At 38.7% G+C, this 27,944-nt stretch overlaps 1 protein-coding gene and 1 long non-coding RNA gene across 5 annotated transcripts in view; one reads left to right on the forward strand and one right to left on the reverse strand.

Moving 5' to 3' along the window:
- Positions 1 to 20,008, reverse strand: LOC118147991 (uncharacterized). Its single transcript, XR_004734727.3, has 3 exons — positions 19,895 to 20,008; positions 19,499 to 19,620; positions 1 to 1,020 (listed from the first exon to the last, which is right to left on the reverse strand). It is a non-coding gene; the product is annotated as an uncharacterized LOC118147991 (long non-coding RNA).
- KBTBD8 (kelch repeat and BTB domain containing 8) overlaps positions 19,600 to 27,944 on the forward strand; it is a 13,381-nt gene continuing 5,036 nt past the window's right edge. The window contains exons 1-3 of one of the 4 annotated variants that reach the window (XM_035276063.3): positions 19,600 to 19,695; positions 20,311 to 20,521; positions 24,704 to 25,818. In XM_035276063.3, the coding sequence (XP_035131954.1) occupies positions 19,680 to 19,695; positions 20,311 to 20,521; positions 24,704 to 25,818 (1,342 nt within the window). In that variant the 5' untranslated portion in view covers positions 19,600 to 19,679. Of the gene's footprint in view, positions 19,696 to 20,310; positions 20,522 to 20,973; positions 21,980 to 24,703; positions 25,819 to 27,944 lie in introns of those variants that run through there. The other 3 variants (XM_035276064.3, XM_035276065.3, XM_035276066.3) reach the window with 3 other exon arrangements.

Below are 27,944 nucleotides of genomic sequence, written 5' to 3' on the forward strand. Positions count from 1 at the left end.
CACACACACACATACACTTTTTTTTTTTGAGACACAGTCTGGCTCACTCACCCAGGCTGGAGTGCAATGGTGCGATATTGGCTCACTGCAACCTTTGCCTCCCTGGTTCAAGTGATTCTCCTGCCTCAGCCTCCTGAGTAGCTGGGATTACAGGCGCATGACACCATGCCCAGCTAATTTTGTATTTGTAGTAGAGACGGGGTTTCACCATGTTGCCAGGCTGGTCTTGAACTCCTGACCTCTGGTGATCTGCCCACCTTGGCTTCTCAACGTGCTGGGATTCCAGGCCTGAGCCACTGTGCCCAGCCGCCACACACACATTATATATACCTGTTTGTAAAGATAGATTCAAAACAAAGGCTTCCTTACCAGTGTCCTGCTCCTACACCTTCCTCATCCCCAATAGGATTGAAATATTTATTTTCAGATCCAGAACTATGTCCTATTTTGATTTTGTTTGGTTTTTATTAATACCTCCACAAGTACTTAGCACAGTGTCTGGAATGCAGTGAGTGCTCAATAAATATGTGCTGAATAAATGACTGGATGAAGTTCAGAGCTGGAAAGAATGGTGGAGATTATACTGTCCTCATTTTAGAACAGCATTCAAAGAGATTGAAGTGTATGTGGGAAGTTGCAGAGCTCTGAGTCAGAGTAAAGATCCAGGTCTCAGAAGTCTAGCGCCAGGGCCCTTCCCAGCACAGGAGCACAGCCACCTGCTCTGCTTTAAGGACCTGGGCAGATGTGCTCACAGCACTGCATGGCAGTCATTCCTTCCCAGCAAGTTCATGCTCATAAAGATACTTGTTTCTCCAAGGCTGGAAGTAAAGCAGAGCACTTAGAACCCATAAAATAATGTTACTGTGGCCTACTCACCTCCACATTTTTTTCCTTTCATGTCTTTGTGAAACTTTCTTTTATTTGTAGGATGTATAGCATTTCTTCAGTAATCATTCCTTATGGTTCCACGATTACTCTAACTATTAATTCCACGAATATGAAGTAGGTGTACATCATGCCCTAGACAGAGAAATGAGGATAAGAGCAAGTCTGAGGGCTGGAAATCTCTAAAAACCCATTTTATTTAAAAAATATTATTCATTATTTGAAAGACAACTTTTGTTTTAAGCCTCTATGATCTCGTGACTGTAACATGATAGTGGCAGGATGATAATAGCATGGTAATAGCATGCTGGGGAAACTTCTTTCTAGTCTTTTCTCTTAGGTATATTTTTCCATAGTTATAGTAAAAATGACCAACATCTGCAAATTCTCCTTTTCCTCTCAACATTGTATGATAAGCATTTCTTTCTTTCTTTTTTTTTTTTCCTTGAGATGAAGTGTCACTCACTCTGTTGCCCAGGCTGGTGTGCAGTGGTGTGATCTTGGCTCACTGCAGTCTCCACCTCCTGGGTTCAAGTGATTCTCCTGCCTTAGCATCCAGAGTAGGTGGGATTACAGGCGTGAGCTACCACGCCCGGCTAATTTTTGTATTTTTAGTAGAGATGGGGTTTCATCATCTTGGCTGGGCTGGTCTCAAACTCCTGACCTCAAGTGATCGGCGCACCTCGGCTTCCCAAAGTGCTGGGATTATAGGCATGAGCCACCACACATGGCCTATATGATAAACATTTCTGTATTTCAACATAGCTTTCATAACTACAATGTTTGTTCATTGTACAACATTCCATTGAACGCATATACCACAACTGAGAACCAGAATGCCATTTCCGCTCATTTGATATTTTAAAGCAAGAAGGAATGAGCAGTTGGGGTCTAGCTTTCTCCACATTTGGATTGTTTCCTTAGGCTAGATTCCCAAAGTAGAACTACTGAGTCAAAGAAATGGACTTTCTTGTGGGTCTTTAAGCGCATATTGCCAAATTCCTGGGTCAAGGGAGATAATTCTGAATGTAATTATTTTAAGCAAGGAAGTAGCATTGGGGATGCTACTGTGATCACTACTGCCAGGACTAGCTGAGCCTAGTATGTGAACAGAAAGTGTTGTTCTGAGACGGCGCCCACCCTTTTGCCTCATTAGAGACTCATTAGAACTCTGCTGTATTGGGAAGTTATATCTTAGAGATGTGCATTAGAAACACCATTTAAACTGTAGTGTTGCTACTTCTTAGTCCTGTCTTTGATCTGTGACAGTTTTCTAATAAACTGGAGAAGGAAAATTTTTTGGTTAAACACATTTTTATGTCATCTTTTTCTAATGAGGTCAAACAGGTTCTGAAGCCGAGGCTTAAAGAGATAGAGTATTACAGCATTGAACATTTCTGCAATATTAAATCTTATTGTCAGAAACCACTATGGCTTAGAAAGAGGCCACTAATCAAATAGTGTCCTTGGGGGCCTGGGTTTACCACTCACTACACATTGAAGAGGGACTGAGGGTTTCTTTGCTGTACTCATGTGGTCATGCTGGGATGGAACCCTCAGGAACACATCCAGATAAGTTAAGCAAACACATGTTGATGCTTCTTTCAGTAGAAAGGGACCCCCATCTGTTCTTCACCACACAACCCAATTTTTGGGTAAATAGACACTTTCTTTCCTGCATGTTTACTCTTCAAAGCAATGTCCCCAAGAGTGGCTGCAAATGGATGAAGAATTAAAAACACCACCTAGCATTTCTGTTTTCATACACATTAACTTCAGAAGATCCTGGATAGTTAAGTACTATCCCCCGCTCCCCATTTTACAGATAAAACAATGAAGGCTAAGAAGCATCAAGTGATTTCTCTTCAGTCACCAGGTCAGCAATGGGCTGTATCAGAACTAAAATTCTCATATTGGATCTCAAAACCTGTATGCTTATTAACTCCATTGCCATAAAGATGAATCACAGAAATATATAAGGTGACTGTTAAAAATCTTAGCGCCATTTCAAAGAGTCTCTGAACATGAAAATTACAATGGATGGAAGATGCAAAGAAATGACAAAAACTATGTCAGAACTGTCACAGACTCCAAGGCATCAGAGAAAATTGGAGGAACAGAATAAACAAGTTCCCAAAAACAGGTGCAATTCCCACTTCAGCCAGGGAAGACACCGTCCCTAGAAAAACTTGGAATCATGCCCTAAAATACCCATACCTTTTCGATTCCCACTGGTAACAAACAGCCTCATCCCATACCCAATTTCTTTTCTTTTTTTTTCTTTTTGAGACAGAGTCTCACTCCGTCGCCCAGGCTGTAGTTCAGTGGTGTGATCTCGGCTCACCGCAACCTCCACCTCCCAGGTTCAAGTGATTATCCTGCCTCAGCCTCCTGAATAGCTGGGATTACAGGCATGTGCCACCATACCTGGCTAGTTTTTGCATTTTTAGTAGAGACAGGGTTTTATCACCTTGGTGAGGCTGGTCTTGAACTTCTGACCTTGTGATCTGCCCACGTTGGCCTCTTAAAGTGCTGGGATACCCCACACCTAATTTCTAATAATTCAGAAGACTGAGATTATACACTTGATCTCACAATCAAGATTTCATAAATGCATACATTTTGTCCTGTCTTTAAATCAACATTGTGACCTTTGGAATATTCTTAAGATTTTAAGAGACTTCTATAGATTATCTAAGCCAGCCTTCTGACAAATCTGAATCATTATCCACATGAGGGAACTGAGGCCTGAAGAGGTTGTGACTAGCTCAGGGTCCTACATTCAGGAAAGGTAGAAGAGGAAGGGAAAGGAGCCTCTTGCAGGGAAGGGGCTTTTTCCACTATGACTGAGAGAGAACCAACATTTCCTTTAGTCAATGGACCTTTTAGCCAATATAATAGAAATTCCATTTTGTTTGAAAGGATGCAACTATTACCTCTTCAACACTTCTCAGAGGAAGAGAAAAGAATTATCTGGCTGATGAGATGGTAAAAACTCTAATCTATATTTCTCTACTAGAAGATATCGATGAGTTTAACATTGCTTTGCTCCCATTGCTTTGCTTCCATGCCTCTGTTCTCTCCACATACCTAAACTTCTGGTTGTGCTGAGCAGACACAGTTCTTTCTACACTCAGATTTAAGGGAAAGCATTCAGATTTCCCTTTTGGCCATTTGTCCATGTCATTCTTTCCAATCAGGCTTGGTCAGATATAAAGCTATTGCATTGATCCTGTTTACTTTCTATGCCTAATTTTCAGTTGGTTTAAGATCCAGACAGTGTGCTGGGTGTTGGGGGGTGGTGGCAGATGAGTAACTGAATTAATCTGCTTCCTTAGAAACCTCCACAATTTCCAAGACTTCTTTTAAAGTTTGACTGAACTTAATACTTACATACATGTATTAGAAGCTCCCTTAACAAACTCAGACTTAGCAACTTTCCAGATCAATTACTACTCCCTATTACTGCTTTTCCTATTCACAGCACTATTGACATTTTGAACCAGATAACCCTTTGTTGTGGGGGCTGTCCTGTGTAATGTGGGTTGTTTAGCAGCATCGCTGGTGTCTGCCTACAATATGCCAGCAACACTTGCCTAGTTGTGACAAGCACACTCGTTTCCAGATTTCGTCAAATGTCCTCCTGAGGGCAAAATTGCTCCTAGTTGAGAACCGTGGCTCTCATCCGTCAGCAACACAGAATGCCTGATAACCATGGCCTGCTGAACCCACCAAGATGCCCATGTCTCCTTGATCCCAGTTGAGCTATGGGTTTATCAAGTGCCAGTTGTATCCCAAAGCTGTTTATGTCAGTTGCACTTTTAATTATGTAGTTCATATAAATGTCATCTAGTCCAATGAAATGTGAGAGCAAAAAAAGAAAGTATTTGTTTCTTTTTGAAATCAAATAATTGGTAGGGATTCTGTATGGCAGAGACAAATTATTTCTTCACCTTATCTTTTATTTTCTTCTGTATATACAATGAAACTATTCCCAGCCTCTTCTGCAGTTAGGGGGAATCTATGTGACTGAATTCTGGGAAATAGAAAGTGGGCAAAAAGAAGAACACCATTTTGAGGTTTAGCACTTAAAATTCTCCTTGTTCTCTCTTGCTGCTTCTGTAAGAGTCCAGATGGCCTAAGGCAGGGATTGACAGACTTTCTTTAAAGAGCCAGAGAGTAAACATTTTCAGCTTCCCATATTATTGTTTAAAAAACAGTGTTTGAAAAATATAAAAAATTCTTAGCTTGTGGATTGTATAAAATGGCATGGGCTTGATTTGTCTCACGGGCAGTGGTTTGCCAGCCCCTGCTGGCATGATAGGTGTAATGGTGCAACAGCATTGCCCATAAAGATGCTTAAAAACAAACAAACAAACAAACCCTGACACACTAGGCATAAGTAAAACAAAGATAAAATTTTATGGGGGACTATAAAAGTCTAGACTGATTCTATGCACAGATCATTTCAAAAATTCTTTAAATTCTCATTTGACTTTAAAGATATTAAAAGAAGAAAGCATAGACTGTGAAATCACAGAGACTATATATGGAAGAAAAATAGTGCAAGATTCTAGTTAGCAGATTCAGTTCAAGATAACATCTTGGTCTTACACCAAAATTCTAGTGGACTTGATTATTTATGTTTTGAATTCAAATTTAAAGTCCAAACTGTATTTTTTAAATAACTATTCTTGATTTTAATATTTTTTCTCCTCTTTTTTTGTTCTTTTTAAATTTTTTCATAGATTTAGGGGCCAAGAATCTAGTTTTCTTACATGGATGTACTGAGTAGTGGCGAAGTCTGGGCTTTTAGTGTACCCACCACCTGAATAGTGAATATTGTACCAAATAGAAAATTTTTCAACCATCGTCCCCCATCCTGCCCTTGCACCTTTTGGAGTCTCCAATGTCTATTTTTCACTCTGTTTTAACACACTTTTTACTAAAGTAAAGGGGCTCTATGTCAACTCTCTTTTGTGCGAAAACAGATTGAAATGGTACAGCAGAAGGGCCTTAAGGAAATGGGAGAGTCCCACAACACTGATTTCTCTGTCCTGGGTCTTGGCTGGTACCTCAACTTTCCTAGATATTTATAATACAACTGTGGCAACATTCTAGACGCGGCAATGTAAGACTCCCAACATTTTTCCATATAAAGATGTACAAAACCAGCAGTTAGTACAGTTAATTTAATATAAATGGACATGGGCCAGGCATAAGAACAAGCTAAGGAAAATTAAAAACAGCAACAACAACAAAACAGAGAACTTCTCTCCCACAGTTCCTATCAGCTCTCTCTCATAACAAAACGTTTGGCAATTGTTTTAGGGAGCTTGGGCTGCCATGACAAAACACTGTATACTGAGTGGCTTAAGCAACAGAAATGTATTTTCTCACAATTCCAGAGGCTGGAGATCCAAGATTAATGAATCTTAATGAATGTTAATGTGTTCACTAACAAAGATCTAAGGTGTCAGCACCGTTGGGTTCTGTTGAGAATTAGCTCCAAGGCTTGTAGACAGCTCGTTTCTTGCTGTGTCCTCCCATGGCAAGGAAAGAGAGAAAGGAAGAGAGGGAGAAAGACAGAAAGTAAGGGAGAGAGAGAGAGAGAGCTGTCTACTATTTCCTCTTGGGTGTGGGGGTTACTTTACACTATTTTATTTTATTAATTTTGTTGTTTACATCTACAGGTAAAATTATATGTATTTACTGTGTACAACATGATGTTTTGAAGTATACATACATTTTGAAAGGACTAAATACAGCTAATTAACATATGCCTTACCTCAAAGTTATCATTTTTGTTGTGAGAACACTTTATATTCACTATCTTTGCATTTTTCAAGAATACGATATATTATTAACTATAGTCAACATGTTACAAAATAGATTTCTCGAACTTATTCCTCCTGTGTAACTGTAATTTTGTATTTTTTGAGCAGTATCTTCTTACCCTGCCCTACCCAAAAACCCCATTCCCTGATGACTACCATTCCTCTATGTCTGTGAAATCAATTTTTTTAGATTGCACATTTGCGTGAGAACATGTGATATTTGTCTTTCTGTGTCTGGCTTATTTCACTAAATGTTTTCCAGGTTCATCCATGTTGTTGAAAATGACACCACTTCCTCCTTTTGTATGGCTGAATAGTTTCCATTGTATATATATACCACATTTTTCTTTTTTTTTTTTTCTGGTTAGTCCAGTGAAGCAGTGAGAGTATACCACATTGTTTTAAATCCACTCATCTGTTGATGGACGTGTAGGTCGATTCTGCATCTTGGCAATTGTGAATACTGCTGCAATAAACAAGGAAGTGCAGGTACCTGTTTGATGTACTGATTTCACTTCCTTAGGATATACACCCAGTAATGAGACTGATGGGTCTTCTGGCATTTCTATTTTTAATTTTTTGAGGAACGTCCATGCTGTTTTCCATAATGGTTGTCCTAATTTATATTCCTATAAATAGTGTGCAAGGTTCCTTTTTGTTCCTTTTTCTCCATATCCTTGCCAACACTATCTTTCGTACTTTTGATAAAAGGTATCCTAACAGGTTTGAGGCTAGACCAGTGAAAAAATTTGTAATTTAGCTTTAAATTTATATCTCAGATGGCAAGTTTGGTTTCCTAGTCTGAGCCTCAAGCTTTGCAGAACAACTGACTCCGGAATGTCAGATATGATGCCTGGCGAAAGGATATTTGTGCCTTGTTAACTTGTGAATTACAAGTCAAGCCCTGGCCCAGCAGGATGTTATATCTCATTCCATTTTTAATTTGCCTTGGTGTCTCTTCTTATGAGGGCCCCAATCCTACCATAAGGGCTTCACCTTTAAGACCTCATGCAAACCTAACTATCTCCCAAAGGCTCCATCTCCAAATATCATTACATTGGGGTTTAGGGTTTCAACATATGAATTTGGGAGAGGTACAATTCAGTTCACAGTAGCAATCAACAAGGAAGTCACCAAGGGTGCAAATCTGGTACAACAAAGTGTTAGTTAGGCCTCATATGCACCCAAGGGCTAATTCCACACTTTGTCTCTCAGCAAAATGTGTGGTGAGTGAGCCAAGCAGCCTAGGGCCCCGTGCTGATGAATCAAAGTCATTTCAGACTAAATCATCATAAAAAAGCATACTTGTATTTTCACCTTCATCAATATGCTCTCTTTTATTTTTGTTAAGGAGAGAGACCAGTTGACACTGTATTGGAAAAACATCCAGGAGAGCAGCAGCACCAACTTGTATTCATTAACAAAGATCTAAATACAGTTGAGCATCCTTAATCTGAAATCCTTCAAGATACTAAACTTTTTGAGTGCCAACATAATGCCACAAGTAGAAAATTCCACATTTGTTTGTGGGTGGGAGGCTAGTGAAGGAATACCATTAGGAGAAATATCCAATGTAGATGATGGGTTGATGGATGCAGCAAACCACCATGGCACATGTATACCTATGCAGCAAACCTGCACATTCTGCACATGTACCCCAGAACTTAAAGTATAATGAAAAAAAAAAGCAAATTCCTCATCTGAACTCATGTGTCAGGTTGCAGTCAAACACACAGTCATATCTTTGTTTCATGCACAAAATTATTAAAAGCATTGTGTAAAATTATCTTCAGGCTATGTATATAAGGTATATATGAAACATAAATAAATTCCATGCTTAGACTTGGATCCCATCCCCAGGATATCTCATTATATATGTGCAAATATTCTAAAATCCAAAATATTTCAAAGTCAGATACACTGGTCCCAAGTTTAAGGTCTGACCGCACCATGAACGGCAGGGTGATCTCTGTGACCTGTACGTACACTCCAGATGAGTTCCTGGAAGAAACAATCAACCCCTGCATCACCTAACTAAGTTGAGACATTCTTCTATTGTTTCTTATTCTGGCCTCAATTGACAAGACCGTTGGATTTTGTAACTGACCTTGGTCAACCTTGTGACTCCACATCCTATAACTGTCTCCCAGCTTGCAAACCTATGACCCCAAAAAACCACCCTAAAGTTACTTCGGTAACTTTCCACTGTTTACCGCAAACGTATAAAACCAACTCCTATCATCCACCCTCCACTGATACCTTTTCTGACCTCAGCCCACCTGCACCCAGGTGAATAAATAGCCATGTTGCTCACACAAAGCCTGTTTGGGAGTCTCTTCATTCAGAGTGTTCATTTTAACACCAAGAATTTGTGATAAGGAATTCTCAACTTGTGCTGCTTTCCATCATAGCCAAACACTCACTTTGGCCAGGTTGGGTGGCTCGTGCCTGTAATCCCAGCATTTTGGGAGGCCAAGTGGGTAGCATTGCTTGAATCCAGTAGTTCAAGGCCAGCCCGGGCAACATTGTGAGACGATGTGTCTACAAATAATTTAAAAATTAGCTGGGCAATTTGGCACATGTCTCTAATCCCGGCTACTTGGGAGGCTGAGGTGAGAGGATCAGTTAAGCCCAGAAGGGTGAGCCTGCAGTGAGCTGTGCTCTCACTACTGCACTTCAGCTTGGGCAACAGAGTAAGACCCTATCTCAAAGCAAACAAACAAAAAACCAAATATTCGTACTTCTGCCACATTTTCTTTAAAGAAAAAACAAAACAATTTTTATTGTCATCTCATTGCAACAGTTCAAGCTTAGTAGAACCTCCTTTCTACCAGTTTCATTTCTATACTTTTTAATTTGAAAATGTTTAAACCTTCAAGAGTACAGTGAGTTCCCATAAAGTCTTTAATTTACCAAAAGGTTGACATTTTACGACCTTTATTTTTCTCTGTGTATGTACTTTTATTCTTATTATTAGTGCCAAACCACTTGACAATAAGTAGTAGAAATCATGGCCCTTCACTTGAGCTGGTATTCTCTCAGAACAAAGGCATTTACCCAATAAACAGGGCCTAGAGGGTAAAAGGAAGAAATGGCTGGTATTCACCACAGACACGTATTAAAGGGACAAAGTTTTTGATGAAGAATTTACAGAGCAATTAAATTTGCCCTGTGACCGCAGGAACCTAGGAAGTAAAAGAATTTCAAACCCAGCTTAGGCATGCTCCTTTGACCTGTTTTAGCCTGAGCAATTAATAAAGCGTTTGGATTGTATTTGCACTGCAAGCATCAGCTTCCTGAAGAGTAAGCAGGCTAACACACAGGTGGAAAAATTAGCAATTTATTGATTCGGTACATTCCAAACATAGTTGTAGCTTTCTTAAGCCGTTTCTGAGACCCCAAGCTGTGTGCGTTCTTGTGATCATATTGGCTCCCTCTCAGCCGTCGGGATTAACATCCTGCTGGGCCAGGGCTTGACTTCTGATTCACAAGTTAACAACCCACAAATATCCTTTCACCAGGTGTCATATCTGACATTCTGGAGTCAGTTGTTCTGCAAAGCTTGAGGCTCAGACTAGAAAACAAAACTTGCCATCTGGGACATAACATTAAACCTAAATTCTAACACAATTTGATGCTGAAAGATCAAAGATTCCTCAGTATAGTTTACTAATAGCTCCCCACCGTTAAGTATAAAACATTCCTTCCACATACCTTTCACCTCTGCATTCAACTGTGTTTGAAAAAGCCTGTCTCACAAACTCAATTAGAACTGCTGAGCTTAAACACACCCCTTTCCTTGGTCACTTACAGTGGATCGTTTCCTGACTGCTCCTATCGTGGCAGACTGTTCCTAGAAAAATGTGCTCTTGTCAAAAAGCTCTCACAATAGCTCTCATATAAGGCTCATCACCCAAGGTCAGTGTCTAATCATGTCATGCCGTGTTGTTTTTCCAATGGGAATGAAGCTTGCTTAACTCAAGTTGGAGGATACATTTATGGTGCTGTTTTGAAGGACAGTGTTTTAAATTTGAATTGCAAGATATTTTTGAAAATATAGTCCACTCTCTCATTTGGAGCTCAAAATGAATATATCAAGTCTGTATTTCTGAATAGAAGTCCATGTGTCTGGACATAAAATGTGCAATGATAGTACACACTAGGACTTCATGGGCCTGGGTGTATATAGTCTCAACTATAGACATTTCAAAGGCATAATTTTCATTTCAGTAGATTAAGGCACGTGTGTGAAAACAGTGTGAAAATTTTAAGAGTTTTTAACTGTTTTTAACAGAGTTATCTGTTGACATTTGGGGCCAGGTAATTCTTTGCTGAGGTACAGCCATCGTAGTCTCTATCCACTAGGTGCCAGTATCAACACTCATACCCCAAAATGAAGCAATCAAAAATGTTTCTAGATATTCCCAAATATTCCCTTGGGGACAAAATCACCCTTGGGGAGAATCCTTGAAATTAATTGTTTGGTTTTGTTTTCCTATGTGACTAAAGTAAACCAATATTAGAAAGTGTTGGTTCGTCTTAGTCTTAAGTGAATATGCCACAGAGTGCCTACTTACCCGCAAGGTCACTGAGAGTAGGTACTAGGTTTTGTTTATCTCTACATCACTAAGAGTGCTAGCACAGTCCTCGTATAAGATGTTTGTGATTGGTGCTAATTCCCAGATGCTTCTGGCTTTTCTCCTTCTGGGAATGGCAGAATTGGATTTCCTGACATATTTTCACTTAGGATGGTCACATGACTTGTTCTGGCCAATGAAATGGGACTGGAAATGATATATGCTTCTCCAGGTGGAAACATTAAGAGCCAATGCATAATTTACCACGTGTTTGCTTTTTTCTGGTATGGTGACCAAGCACATTTGCTATGATGGCTGCTCTCCCAGTCTGGCCTCTGAGTTTTTGCAATGAGTGGAGCCCCCTGCTGATCTGACTTTTATAAAAGCATGAGTGAAAAAATTTTGTTGATTCAAGCTGCTGAAAATATGGGGTTGCTTGTTATGACAGCATATCTTAGCCTATCATAACTAACACATACAGGGCTGTTTTTAGTGTCACAGGCATTTGAATTCAGAGCACCTATGAGTGGTTTGTTTCCTCTTCTTCCACATTTTAGAAAGGTTAGGAATCACCAGTGATGATGAGCCTATGCCACCATAGCGAACTGGGAAGACAGCTGCATCTCAGGTTCCTGCTCCAGCTTAAGTGTGATTAATCTCTAAACTGGTTAATTTACCATGAAGAACAACACATTAACTGCTATAATAACCTGAAAAATTAAATGGAATTTTCACTTTACTATTCAAGTACTACTACAAGTAATAATAACTAATATTTACTGAGTACTTTCTCCGTACCAATGGCTGAGAATTGTACCAATGCAAACAATCTGCGTATGTTTGCACAGATTATCTCCTTTACTCCTGATAATAGTTTTCTAAGGTTAATGCTCTTATTAGCCCAATTTTAAAGCTGAGAAACCTGAGGTAGGAAGAAGTTATCAGCTTGCTCTAGGTCATAGCTAGAAAGTGTTTCAGTGAGATTTGAACTTGGGTAGTCTGATTCCAGAGTGTGTGCCTCCTATGAGAATCTACCTCCTAAAGAGTGATTCTCACTCTGACACCCCAGAAAACCATGTACCTATGTATTGTGCAGACACAGACATACATTAGACCTACGTGTTCTCTAACAAAGAGGTCTTGAGAAAGGTTGGAGAAAACAGCCATATAACTGAATTGGCCCAACATCAGTTAAAGGCTGGTTTTCCTCCATGGATTATGGTAAACTGAGTTGCTCAAATCTACTGTAATTAAGTGAATATATTACTTTCTTAGGGATTAAACTGGGTATGCAAGAGAGCAACATGTAAAACATCTGTTCTTAAGATGCTTCTTTGGCCTGTGTCACAACTAATCTACTTAGTGTTTTGTTTCCAGATATATATACACAGCATTCAGCCACAATTATGACTAAGGCTTGAGGTCTCTATTGTATTAACCTGCTGCCTGTAAGTTTTATACCCAGGAAGGTGGCTTTTCTCCAAATATGGCTCACAAGCCACCATATCTCCTGGTATTCAGACCCTTTTGCAATTCCCTCCCATGTTGAATCTCACTCTCCTCACAAGATGACCCAGGGAGCTCCTCCTGCAATAAAAATATATACTTTACAGATAGATTTGGGGTGATTGTTTACCTTCTAATTTTCTCTTTAAAATTATTTATTCAAGTTCTTTTAAATATTCAGATTCTCTCCATTTTAATTGGTATTAAACATTTGATGGAGAGACAGGGAGGAGAGTGGAGAGAAAGAAAAGGAAAAGTGAGGACATGAAACTTAGAATTCAACTGTTGGAAAGCTCAGTCAACTCTTCATGCAGTGATTCATTTATTGTAATAGTACGATGGATGAATGACTCTTCAGGCATTAATGAAGTACTACTACAATGGATGAATTACTGCATGAAAATTTACTGTTTATCCATATATTACTTTCCTTTTGCTTCTGTAACAAATTACCACAATCTTAGTGAATTAACACAACAGAAATTATCCTACAGCATTGGATGTTAGATGTCCAAAACCAAGATGGTGGCAGAACTGCTTTCGTCATGCAAGTTCTAGGGCAGAATCCATTTCCTGGCCTTTTCCAGCATTTAGAGGCTGCCCACATTCCTTGTCTCGTGCCGCCTTCTTTCATCTTCAAAGTACATCACTCAGCCTTTGCTTCTGTAATCACATCTCCTCTTATATGGACAATGTGATTACATTGAGCCCACCTGGATAACCCCTACATCTTGAAATCCTTAATTTAGTCACATCTTCAAAGTCCCATTTGTCATGTGTGATAACATAGTCACAGGTTCTGGGGATTAGAGTGTGACCTTCTTTGGGCAGCCATTATTCTGTTGACTACACCCATTCTCATTCAATATATTCATTTACATTTATTGATACATAACACATCAAACAGTGAGCTAGTTGATAGGAATGTAAAGAATATAAAGCATTGACTAGATGCATTCAAAGCAGCTTGCAAAAACCTTAAATATATGGTACCAGTGAAAAAAGTAATGAACAAATTGAGATCCATAGCATGTACCATTATATAAATCACAAGAGCATATAGTCAACATATATTCAATACATTAATACATATTTTACAAGAACAGAAACACAGGATCCAGACCAAACCCATTATAATGGTTGTATTTGAAGTTGGAAGAGGATGGAAGAAAAGAACAGGGATTGAAGGCAATAGTACATATGTAGCACAAGAGATGGGCATATGGACCAAAGATAACATTGTGTTATGAACTCAGGAGTATAACTCTACTCTTTGATATGAATATTTAAAAGGAAAATAAACAAACTAGGTTTAAATAATAAACAGAGTATACTTATGTAAACTTTAATAGCCTTGTTAACAAAAGTGGGAGAACATACAGCACACAGGAGCACAGAACAGGTAGGAGGTATGTTGCCGAATACTTGTTTTCAACTGCAATGATTTTCCCCCAGAAGAAAGTAGACAATGTGTGCGGCAATTTTCATTTTCATAACAGAGAGGGGGACGCTACTGGCTGGAGGAAAGAGATGCTGCTAAGTATCTGACAATGCACAGGGCAGCCCCCACAACAATTATCTAGCTGAAAATGCCAATTGTGCTGAGATAAAGAAAACCATGTGTAGAACAACCAGAAAAAAAATCCCTGAAATTATTGTGATATGCCAATAGATTTGATTTATAAATATTTGATTATTTGAGGATTCAAGTATAATCAACTATATCCTCTATGTTCTCTCTGCTGGGTTTAAGGAACTCCTTTCCAAACACCTGATGCCTATTCTTCATGAATTTCAGTTCCTGTGTCTACACACTGAAGATTACTGGCCCCTGATTCTCCTTGCATTTAGAGTTTTTAGCGATTTCATGAACTTAAAAAAATCAAATCATAATTGGGGTTAGAAAGAATCAACAATCACTGTTTAATTCCATTAGTTCTATTTGGATTATAAGCTAATCTTCAAACAGAGAAGAGTGCTGATCTCTCACATTTTGACAGTGGCTTTGGCTTGTGCAATCATTCTATGTTTGAATATTATTGAATAAATTAAGGGTACAGTAGAGTAATTCTATTCAGGATCTCCAATCTTGTACAATAATTCAATCTTTCTGTAGAACAGTGAAGCAGTGTCAACTTAATAAATATTAATGGCTAATCACACACATATATATTTTAGCCATTTCTTTTCATTATTTCATAGACAGATAAAACGTACTAAATCACTATACTTCTAAAATTATAAATTTGGTCTGACAAAGTGAAATTAGCTTAATAGTCTGACTTATACCCCTCTAGCCTTTCCTTTATTTCTTTTTTTTTTTCAATTTCTTGGGGCATGAAGCCATCTCAAACCTATACCAATAATTCTGTTCATTCATGACAGATATTGATTGACCTTGTGTTTGACACAGAACCAGACATGTTCAATGGGGAGAAAATCCTACGCCTTATTTTCAATACTCCATTTTATTCTCATATCTTTATATGTTGTTATCAAAAGCGAGTTGGCTATAAAGCCAAAGACCCCTAAATGACTACAGGCAGGCTATTGAAATTCTCCAGGCTTTGGTCACCTCATTTGTAACATTGTTCTTAGAAAATTTAATTAAAAGGTGAAATTAAGTGCAATAAAGTAGGTAACACACAACCATTAATTCCTTTTCCTTGTTCTATTCCTAAATTAAGCCCTATCAATATTAAAGTGAATGCTTTACCTTCTGGGTCAAGCGAAGATAAAGCAATTAGGTAAGACAGTATTCCGACACTTTTGCAAATAGTTCTATGATGTATCCTCTTCGGATGCTCAGCTTAAATCCCACACCAGCTGAATAGAATTCCTTACCTCTTTTGAAATTCTTAACATTAATTGTTTGAAATACTTATTTTATGCTAACTAGGGGTTGCCCTTAGTTCTCATTTTCTAGTTTTGTCTTCACAGATAAACTATAAGATCCTTGAGATTAGGAATCTCATATCTCTATCATCTATATCTATCTATCTATTTATCTATTTATCTATCTATCTATCTATCTATCTATATCTATCTATCTTGTTTTATATAGGAAACATTGATTCAGATAGTGTCTTCTTAGAATGCAGGTTGTGGGAGGAGGCAATCAATATTTTTGAGGAACTGAATATTACTGAAAAGACTGTTTCGGCCGGGCGCTGTGGCTCACGCCTGTGGTCCCAGCACTTTAGGAGGCCGAGGCGGGTGGATCACGAGGTCAGCAGATCGGGACCATCCTGGTCAACATAATGAAACCCCATCTCTACTAAAAATACAAAAAATTAGCTGGGCATGGTGGTGCGTGCCTGTAATCCCAGCTACTCGGGAGGCTGAGGCAGGAGAATTGCCTGAACCCAGGAGGCGGAGGTTGCGGTGAGCCGAGATTGCGCCATTGCACTCCAGCCTGGGTAACAAGAGCGAAACTCCATCTAAAAAAAAAAAAAAAGACTGTTTCATAGTCTTTTTTCCAAGTATGTGCTAAATTCCAAATATGTAAAAATTAATGCATGTTAATATCCTCCAGTACGGTCAAATTCAGTGATTCATGAAATGCAATCTTCTAGTTACTACCGTGTTGAATCCTCATATAACTTCAAAGGGAATAAAAAATTAAAAATACAATAAAGACCAGTGCTGCCCAATCAGTAAACCTGATGTTAATACCTATTTAGAGTTTTTATTTAAAGAAACTAAATCATGGACAATATATAAGGTTTTAGAAATTAAAGAAAACTTTGTGTATCTCATGCCATATTAAATTTATATTGAATGATCACTTTTGTTGTTTCATTTACCTAGCCAATGTAGTTTTTAAGCAAGAAAAAATATCACATTGAAGATATTAAGATGGTTGTATCTGTAGGCTGAAGTGGATAAATACATAAGGATGTCATTTGCTAAAAGGTAAGAGTTTCAAGTATTCTTTACTTTCATTTTATATAGCTCTGGTCAATTTCACTGCCCCAACTGGTACTGAACAGGGAAATTGGAAAACTGCAGAATCTATTTGGAGAAGTGAAGTTCTATTTTCTTTTACACTTTGTTCATCAGAGTTGCTATCATTCTTGTGTTGTGTGGTATTACAGAGAGTAGCCTGGGGATAGCTGATAATTGCTAAAAGTCATTCTCTTGAAATGAAAGCAGAAAAAAACAAGGAGCCTTCAATTTCTCATTTTTGAATTTTTGGATTTCCAAATTTGATGCTTTCATAATCCTTCATCTTTGCTAGAATTTAAATGTAAAGACGTTTCTTCTCTCAAGCAACCATGATTATAGCAATTCTCTTTGCTTGTGATTCCTAGGTAAAACAATAATATTAAAATATAAAAGCTCTAAGTGTCTAAGTAGAACTAAATGTAGGACCTTCAAATATTCTAGTTCAGTTTTTCAATTTCTGTTCTTAATTGATTTTACTTTAAACTGTGAATATGTGAGAAAATTGAAATATAGTACTCAATACCTTAAGAGGAAAACTGGTTTACTTTTGCTGCTCTTTCCAGATGTGCAGTGATTCAGGAGGTTCTTACTAAAATTCAAATTAGAGCCATTTTAAAATAAATGTGTAACCTTTGGCTAGTCAGTATCCGTCCTGAAAAGGAATCTCCCCAGTATTCTTACAGATCATTGAGAAAGAATAGTTTGGTATTACTGTCTCAGTTTCAAGATCCTCCTATTTATTGTGCTTCTAAAAAATGCATTTTAGTGAAGATTAAATCTTTATTATGGGGTAACGCCATCTGCCCAGTAGAATGGGGTCTATTTACAGTGTCATATAAATGGCAACTTTGTACCTATAATTATTTTCCTATTTGTATTTAGATTGGCTTTTGTTATTTGTATTCTGCTCCATCTCCAATTTATAAATCTTTGTGGGTCAAATAACCTGAACACTGTCTTTTAACTAATCAAACAATATTGTCAGGTCTGTTTGCTACTAAGTTGGTAATTAAATTTTTAAAAAAATTGACCAAATATCTAAAGGCTTAAGTAAATAGATGGCTACAAAACAACAACAAAGTGCAAACGAAACTCCTATTTTAAGAAATCTGAAAAGGTTGCCACGTAAAATAGAGAACACCCAATTAAACTGGAATTTCAGATAAACAACAAGTGTTATTTTAGTTTAAGTATGTCTCAAATAATGCATGCCCTGTATTTTTATCTGCAACATTGTCAGAGGTTGTCAAACCCTAAGGATTAATGCAATTTTCCCCCCAATACTATCCATATTGTAATAAAAATGCCACCATTTAATAACTTAGAAAGCAATATCATTAAGCACATAAAAATGAAAAAGTAAAGTTATGAGTAACAAAAATTAAGTCAATTTCATCCATCCAGAAATGTGCAGACAGGACATTCACAAAGAGGAAATTATAAGCGCATATGGGAATGCATAAACCCCTGTCATGAGGAAATACCACTTCTTGTTAATTTGCATGGGGTTATAGTATTTTGAGTTCTAAATTTCTCAGCAGACCTAGGGGACAGAACTGAATTGTTTTTCAAAATTCTTTCTCTTTCTCAATAACAATTTAAATTCCAAGATCCTTTATCAAGAAGTTCAACTGTTTAATCTTTTCAGTGCTAGAAGATTTATGCACACGGGCTAACTATATGCCTACTAGACATTCTTGCCATTCACTGATACTTCCTTACATTTTAACAGTCTAGAAGTAACATTACCAATGTTAGCTCATTTGCACCTTAATCTTTAAAATATTAAGCATCTATAATGTGCCAGGCACCCCATCAGATGTTAGAAACACAAGATGAGTAAATCAAAATTTTGATTTTCTTTCCAAAGGGTTGCAGCCTATGAAGTCCATAGAATACGTATTACTATCACTTCACGTTACAGGTGAAGGATCTAAGTGGTTAAGGATTGAAAGGTCTTATGTCAGTTCTCACATATAGTGACTAAAGAGCCAGGGCTTCAGTAATCATCCCTGGCCCCGGGCTCAGGGCTCTCCGGTATTTTTTTCAAAGGAATTCCCAGAATACTTAGTATTGCATCCCTCCATTTTCCAAGAGCAAAAAGGAAAGCATCTGGGATCCCTCTATAATGTTCACGTGCGGAACAGGTGTTCTCTGGGTGCGCTAGAAAAGCAAGGCACGAGTGGGAGTTAAATATCCTAAACAACCGCTCTAACCAGACCAAGTTAATCTGTGGAAACCAGAGTACCGGGCCAAGGCGATGCTATTTCAATTGGGTGTCACAGGTGACTCATCAGAGACGCCTTGCTTTTGGGCCTTCCGATATTTTTCTTCAGGGTGGGGCGTCATATTTCCTTTGCATTTTTGGACAACAGCCCTCCTGTACATTTCCAAATTTTTCAGGTTTTACAGCTCTCACGCAGAGCTTGATTGCATACCGGAAGCCAGTCAGTGGCAGGAAGTTTACGGAAGAAGAAAAAGGTAAAAAAATGAGCCGGGGGCCAGGAGAGAGGCCTAAAATGGGGACATTCGCACTTGAAGAGCTTTCCCTACCCCAGCCCCTCAGAATGACAGTTCTCCTCCGCCAGAAGACTACCTCTCCCGGCAGGCACTGCGCGCTCGACGGCCACAGGCTGGCTAGCTCCCTGCTCTCCACCTCCGCCCGTATCTGCCAATAGGAATTCCCGGGTTGGGCCTCCGCCCAAGTCTGACCACGCGGGAGCGGGGGCAATCAAACTACATTACCCGTCACGCATATGCTCGCGTCGAGACCAATCAGTGCCAGAAATTCGTAGGCTAGGGGCGGAGCCAAATGCACAGTACACCCCATTGGCTAGGGGAAGCTTAGAAGAGCCGGAACCCGGGAGCTGGAGAAGCGAAATGACATTTCCTCTTTAAATAGCTGGAGCCGGGGCCCCATCGAGAAATGGCCGCGTCGGCAGGTGGGTTGTGTGGTGGCCAGGGCGGCGTGGAGGGAGTTGAGGGGGAAGGTTGGCCGGGGCCGGCCATAGGCGGTGGGATGAAGAGGTAGCGGTGTGGAGCCGGAGGGAAGGATGAGGAGGTAGAGGGGAATGAGGGGAGGATGAATGGTGCGGAGGGCGGTGGGCGGTCCGGCGGGACAGGGATGGGGAGGCTGGGTACCCGCCGTCGCTGCGACCCGGGAGGCAGCGGGAGGCGGCTTGAGGGGGCACCGGCGGTCGCCGTCGGTTGAGCTTCCTTCGTGAGGCTCTGCCCTCGGCTCTCGGCGGAGTTCTCGCAGACGCCTCACATGGGCTGCGAGCGCGTTCCCTCCGCGAGCACGGGCGCCGGGCTCGCCGGGCTCCGCAGGAGCAGGCTGGCCTTTGAACTTGTTCCGCCGATGGCGCTCCGCCCTCTGTCTCCTAGATCCTAAACTCGCGGTCCCACGAGGTCGTGCGTATATCCACAGACATATATGTATATATATATCTTTGTAGCGGGGAAAAAGCCAAGCAAGCAAACACACAAACAAAAAAAAATCCCGCGACGCCGTAACTGGCTCGGCACTTCTTGTGGTTGTACGATTTTTCTCCTCCTAGATTTAAGTAAATCTTCCCCAACACCGAATGGGATTCCATCTACAGACCCAGCCAGCGATGCCATGGACCCCTTCCATGCTTGCAGTATTCTTAAGCAACTCAAAACAATGTACGATGAAGGACAGTTGACAGACATTGTAGTGGAAGTGGATCACGGGAAAACATTTTCCTGTCATAGAAACGTTCTTGCTGCAATCAGCCCTTACTTCAGGTATGATGATGGTAGGAACTTGTGTCGGTATCTGCACCAAGCTCCCTTCCCCCCTCAGTATTGTCCACTTGATGTTTATACTGAGATGCAATAATGAAATGAAACCAATGGCTTTGTTTCTTGAGACTAGAAAACGGGTCCTCTCTTTTTAAGACCTTATTTTGACTTGAGGGATTCTTCTAGCGTTGAATTTTAAGTTACTGGGTCGGTGTGTGTGTTTGAGGTAATCTAGACTTGTGCTGGTCAGTATGGCAGCCAGTAGCCATGCGTGGCTGTTTAAACTTAAATTATAAGTTAAATAAAATGAAACATGTAGTTCCTCGGGTCCCCAAGTACACTAAACACTTTTTTTTTTTTTTTTTTTTTTTTTTGCGACAGAGTCTCGCTCTATCGCCAGGCTGGAGTGCAGTGGCGCAATCCCGGTTCACTACTTCCGTTTTCCGGTTTCAAGCAATTCTTTCTCAGGGCTCCGAGTTGCTGGAGCTATAGGCAGGCACCACCACGCCCAGCTAATTTTTTGTATTTTTAATAGAGACGGGGTTTCACTGTGCTGGCCAGGATGATCTCCATCTCTTGACCTCGTGATTCGCCCGCCGCAACCTCCCAATGCGCTGGGATTAAGGCGTGAGCCACCGTGTGGGGCCACTAAACATGTTTTCGGTGCTTGGTGGTCACCCGCAGCTAGTGGCCGCCATATTAAACAGCACAGAGATACAACATTTTCATCACTGGCAGTTATACTGGACAGTGCTGATCTAGAATTATTTTCAACAAGTTATCCATAACGCATGTTTCTTTAGTACATGGGACTCTTTTATAAAAGGGTTTAAAACATAGTAGTGTGTTCCTTTAAAAACAAATTACCATTTGATAGATTGTTTTAATGCTTTGGGGGTCAAAGCAGTGGAATAAAAAATGAGTAAAATATAGTCTCTACGTGCCTAAGTCCCCAAATTAACAATTTTCAATATTTCTAGACGTATGCTAAACTGTTTTTATTTTTACTTTTATTGTTTAAACTTTTAAAAATAAAATTTAAAAACTGGGGGCTGAAAAATAACTTCCTACTTTAAAATTAGTGGGAAAGGCAGTTTACTGTGTGTGTTTAACTTCTTTTGTGCTACCTGCTCACTTGAAGCTTTTCCGTATTCACAAGTGGTGCATAAATAATAGTAAAGTGTTCAACCGCACTCTGAATGTGATTTTTCCTTTTGAAAGTGCTTACCTATATAGGGAACATAGCCGTATAATGTTCCAACAGTAGTTTCTGGTTCCTCTTTCTCAGAATACTGGGTTAAATATAGTCATTTCAGTTTGATGCTTGTGATGTAACCATTTAGACTTGCCTAGGCTAGGTCATTGGACTACTAAGTATTAATCATTGCAATACGGAAAAAAAAAAAATAAAACCCACGTATGCAGAAGGTATGAAGTTTGGCCTGGTAATGGAAACTTCTGGTGAGATTCACTTACACAGATTATCTATTAGATATGGTTAGGTCATTTGTATGTTTAAATATACGTTACAATTACTACTTATCAAGCTTACTTTACATGTATTGCCTTATATAATCTTTATAATCCTATTTCTGCACAGTTGTTGTTCCATTTGACTTAGGAAGAAGCTGAGGCTCAGTGAGATTAAGTTTTAATAACACGCCTAAATCATCTATCCAACAAGCAAATGGCCGAGGCTACATTTGATTCCAGAGCCAGGCTTCTTAGTCAACATGTGACTCTTAAGAAACAAGAGTGGGTACAGTGGGTCCTTTTTAAAGTTTCCTGTAAAACATTTTTACTATATGTTACATTTGAATGGTTAAGAAAAACTGCAAAGTGAAAATGTCTATATCTTACTGAAGTTTAATAACCCAGATTATATCATTTAAATGTTATCCTTATTAAGTATAATACTTAGTAAGCATACTTAATAAGTATGACATTTTCACTTTGCAGTTTCATTTTTTTTTTTTTGAAGACCTAGAAAAAAATCTTACTTTAAAAGAAGTATGCTAGGATAGATTCCTAATTTTCTTGATTCCTTAAAATCTTAAACTCTTTATTAAGCTAATTTTAAAAAGGAGTAAAATATACTTGAGAAATTTTCTGAGGATATGATACAAGTGCATTAAAATAAAGATATTTGGCTAGAAAACTTAAGGATTAGAATTTGGTCTCTTGCTAGAGGTTTTTGTACTGACGTTTCTTGGTACCAGCATTACTTTATGTGTGGGATGTAGAAAGTCATACTTAATAGTTTCTAAGTCTTGCATCACTAGTGGAAGAATTAGAATAATGGGAAATCTGGAATGGCTGTTTCATGATACCAGTAACTCATCAGAATTGAAATTTGTATGATTATTAGAAATTTTTTGCTACTATGGATTTTGTGTGGGGAAGTGCCCTGGCTTCATTTATGTTGCATTTACATGAAGAACTTATTAGAACAGAGGAAAACTCAAGTGTCAGACCACTCCTGTGTGTAAGATGAGCCTATTCAAGTCTACAGTAGTTCCCAGGATAAAGGGATATGTGGTAATGTTTTCCTTTGGGAGTTAATCTCTCCGTAACACAGGGATGTATTTTTCTCTTTAATTGGTAGCTGTATGGTTGAGTCTTTCAGCACCTGAATTGAAAACCAGCACATACATACGAACATCTAGCTTTTAGTCATGAGAAAAGCCTATGTGATATTAAATTAAAATTTATACTGTAGAAGTAAAAATAGAACTTGAAGATGATTAACCTGCGCAGTGAGTTGAGTCCTTGTACCTCCAGTGTTTCTCATACTGCATTTTAAAATTAATTCCATGAGTTTGAGAGATATTTTTAAAGTAACTGGAAATCTTTGCAATTTATTTTTCATAACATCACAAAAACTAAATAGGATGAGTCTGGATCATCTAGAATGAAACTTTAAAGGAGGGAAAAGAAAGGCAAATGATGTTTGTAAGTGACTGATACTTAAAAAGGCAGGCTGCTTAATCTTTCTATCAAGAAAGTCCCATAAATGCAACAATATTTTAATAGTAAAAAAAAAAAACAACTTGGTCTCAAAGGCGAAAGTTTGGGGTTTTAAAAACCATTATCTTCAAAGAATCATTTTAACTATTAAACTCTGTTTAAAAGAGACATTATATATTAACTCTACCATAATGTTTATTTATGTCTAGATTTAAGTAGGTAAAATACAGTAACTTTAACTGAGAAATGAAGTATTTTTAAGCAAATGTTTTCAAAATTCCCAAAGGTAAGTGAAGTGATTATTGTATTACTTATAATGGTTAAGGAAGCATTCAAAAGATAAAAGTTTTAAAAAAGAGTAGGAAGAGAATATGTACTTTTAAAGAACTTACTGCTTTTCTAAGATGAACATTTTAAAGATCTATTTTGGGTACAGGTTGCTTTGTAATTTTCACCGGGACATGGAAAGTTTTATTAGGTTGGTTTTTTTGTATGCTAATGTATAATGTTGATATCTTTATAGTATTCTTTTTTTTTTTTTTTTTTGAGATGGAGTCTCTCTCAGTTGTCCAGGCTGGAGTGCAGTGGCCTGACCTCAGCTCACTGCAACTTCGGCCTTCCAGGTTTAGGTGATTCTCTTGCCTCAGCCTACTGAGTAGCTGGGATTACAGGGATGCATCACCATGCCTGGCTAATTTTTTATTTTAGTAGAAACGGGGTTTCAGCATGTTGGTCAGGCTGGTCTTGAACTCCTGACCTCATGTGATCCGCCCACCTCGGCCTCCCAAAGTGCTGGGATTGAGCCCAGGTGTGAGCCACTGCACCCCTTTGGTATTCTTAAAGTTTCTGACTGGCTCAATTTAAGATCTCATGTCCATAAGGCAACTTGACCAGAAGCTTAAATAGGGGCTCCTAGAAAAATAAGTGACCTGGAATATGTGTGTCACCTTTTGATTTGCTTTTCCTTAGGTCTACTTTCCTTTTTTTCATAGATGGCACAAAGCAGGCTAGCCCGGATAATAGGGTTTTGAGGTTAGCCAGACTAAATCCTTCTGACACATTATCAATTTTTACTCCTATTCAGAATATCAGGGACTATTTTAGGAAATACTAAGTTTTAAAAAGTTATCTTTGTGGTAACTTTGTACTTTTAAAATCTTGTAGCAATAATTTTGATTTATAGCACACATGTAATATTAACCAATCTTTTCTTCTTAGATCCATGTTCACTAGCGGCCTTACAGAAAGTACTCAAAAAGAAGTTCGAATAGTCGGTGTTGAAGCTGAATCGATGGATTTAGTGTTGAACTATGCCTACACTTCCAGAATTATTCTCACAGAGGCCAATGTTCAAGCCTTGTTCACTGCAGCTAGCATCTTCCAGATTCCTTCTATCCAAGACCAGTGTGCTAAGTATATGATCAGTCATTTAGACCCACAAAATTCTATTGGGGTCTTTATCTTTGCTGATCATTATGGTCATCAGGAACTCGTAGATCGATCAAAAGAATACATTCGTAAGAAGTTTCTGTGTGTCACCAAAGAACAAGAGTTTCTCCAGTTGACAAAAGACCAGCTGATAAGTATACTAGACAGTGATGATTTAAATGTAGACCGAGAAGAACATGTTTATGAAAGCATTATAAGGTGGTTTGAACATGAACAGAATGAAAGAGAAGTGCACCTCCCAGAAATTTTTGCTAAATGCATACGTTTTCCTCTGATGGAAGATACCTTTATAGAGAAAATTCCACCTCAGTTTGCACAGGCTATAGCCAAAAGCTGTGTAGAAAAGGGACCATCCAACACCAATGGCTGTACACAGAGGCTTGGAATGACTGCTTCTGAAATGATCATATGTTTTGATGCTGCCCACAAACACTCAGGAAAGAAGCAAACAGTGCCTTGTCTAGATATAGTCACAGGAAGGGTGTTTAAACTATGCAAACCACCAAATGACCTGAGAGAAGTTGGGATTCTTGTATCACCAGATAATGACATTTACATTGCAGGAGGCTACAGGCCAAGCAGCAGTGAGGTCTCCATTGACCATAAGGCAGAAAATGATTTCTGGATGTATGATCATTCCACCAATAGATGGCTATCCAAACCATCCTTGCTTCGAGCCAGAATAGGCTGCAAACTCGTCTATTGCTGTGGTAAAATGTATGCAATCGGAGGTCGTGTTTATGAAGGTGATGGGAGAAACTCACTAAAATCTGTGGAGTGCTATGACAGTAGAGAGAATTGTTGGACGACTGTTTGCGCAATGCCAGTTGCAATGGAATTTCATAATGCCGTAGAGTACAAAGAGAAGATCTATGTTTTACAGGGTAGGTGCCTAAGTGATTTAGTTCTTCATGGAAGGGTAACACATCAAGCAGTGGCATATTTAATTATACTGAAACAATTGTGTTAGTTCCTGTTAATTAAGGAATACCGCCGGCTTCCTTATCAAACTGTTGGAATAGTCTGTTTTGTAAAGAGCTATAAAGAAAATAAAATTTTGAATTCAGGAAAAAGGCAGGTATTGTTAAATTTCTAAAATAATTTTATACTTTTAATGATTTTGTTTTGATACGTAGAATAACTATTTTTGAAAACATTATAAATAATAATTCGGCATTTTGGGATAACTATTTCAGAGTAGTTTATAGGACTTGAAATAAATAGCAAGGTTGTTGCATGGCTGCTTTTGCTCTTCAGTAAAATCAAGAGATCTTGCAGCAACTGCTATTCTATGGAACTTACTGGAGTAGTTTAAAAGAGAAAAATGAACAAAGAATTATCTGAGTTATACTGTTTAGTTACCAGAGAGTTTTATGTAAGCCTTATTATTGCAAAAGTTATGAAACAATTACAAAGAGTTTGGAAGTATAGTCTTCAATTTTCAACTTCACTGCTATTTGTGTTGCCTTTCATTATATATTGTTTTCAGTTTTTTTCACTGGAATACTTTGAGATGTCACTTTTCTTTGTTTGCCATTTTAAGCGGGACTATCTAATACATGTAATTTTTTTTTTTTTAAATCTATTAAGGACTACTACTTTGACAAAAATACAGTATAGGTGGAGTGGGTCAGAGTAGATAAGACATTTGATTCAAGGCTCTGATTTGTGATAACTAATATTTTCATTTTATTTGGTTCCTTATGCATTTTAGTTGCTTGAATGTTGCATGCAGTGTAGATAATAGCAATATCCTTACTCCTGTGTATGTCTCTTAATTGATGTTTTTCTCACACTACTACTTAAACAAGGAAAAGGAGCAGCTTCTATGAAGATATACAGTCATGTGCCATGTAATGTTTTGGTCAACTATGGATGACCACATACAAACACATACAATGGTGGTCTTATAAGATTATGGTAGCATATTTTTACTGTACTTGTTCCATGTTTAGATCTATTTAGATACAAAAATGCCCATTGTGTTACAATTGCCTAGAGTACTCAGTACAGTCACATGCTGTACAGTTTTGTAGAGTAGGAGCAATAGGCTATCCTATCTAGCCTAGATGTATAGTAAGCTATCCCATTTAGGTTTGTGTAAATACGCTCTATGATGTTTGCATAAGGACACTTAACGATGCATTTCTTTCTTTTTTTTTTTTTGGAGACAGAGTTTCACTCTTGTTGCTCAGGCTGGAGTGCAATGGCACAATCTCAGCTCATCGCAACCTCAGTCTCATTGGTTCAAGCGATTCTCCTGTCTCAGCCCCCGGAGTAGCTAGGATTACAGGCATGCGCCACCACGTCCGGCTAATTTTGTATGTTTTAGTAGAGATGGATTTTCTCCATGTTGGTCAGGCAGGTCTTGAACTCCAACCTCAGGTGATCTGCTTGCTGCAGTCTCCCAAAGTGCTGGGATTATAGGCTTGAGCCACCAGGCCCAGCTTAACGATGCATTTCTTAGAATGTGTCCATGTCATTAATTGATGCATGATTGCCCTTATCCCATTGTTTTCTTTCTCCCTCATCTTTTCCCTTCCCCTTCCCTTCTTTTCTCTTTTCTTTTCCTTCCCTTCCTTTTCTTTCTCTTCTTTTTTGAGACAGGGTCTCACTCTGTCTCCTAGGCTGGGGTTCAGTGGCACGATCTCAGCTGACTACAACCTTTGCCTCCTGGGTTCAAGTGATTCTCCTGCCTCAGTCTCAGGCACCCGCCACCATGCCTGGCTAATTTTTGTATTTTTGGTAGAGATGGGGTTTCACTTTGTTGGCGAGGCTGGTCTTGAACTCCTGACCTCCAGTGATCTGCCCACCTTGGCCTCCCACCATTGTTTTCTTTTAAAAATTGTTTTTTGCTCTAATCCTTTATTTAACTTAAAATTTCCTAGTAACGTCTGAGCCCATTTGTTTAAGTTCAGTATCAAGTTAATTCTTCAGAAGGAGTTGTACTATCTGGTTCCTTATTTTAGTTAAATAGAAGCACAGGACATGATTTGGGTTTGCTGTCTTG

This window comes from Callithrix jacchus, chromosome 15 (assembly GCF_049354715.1).
Source record: "Callithrix jacchus isolate 240 chromosome 15, calJac240_pri, whole genome shotgun sequence".
NCBI lineage: Eukaryota > Metazoa > Chordata > Mammalia > Primates > Cebidae > Callithrix > Callithrix jacchus.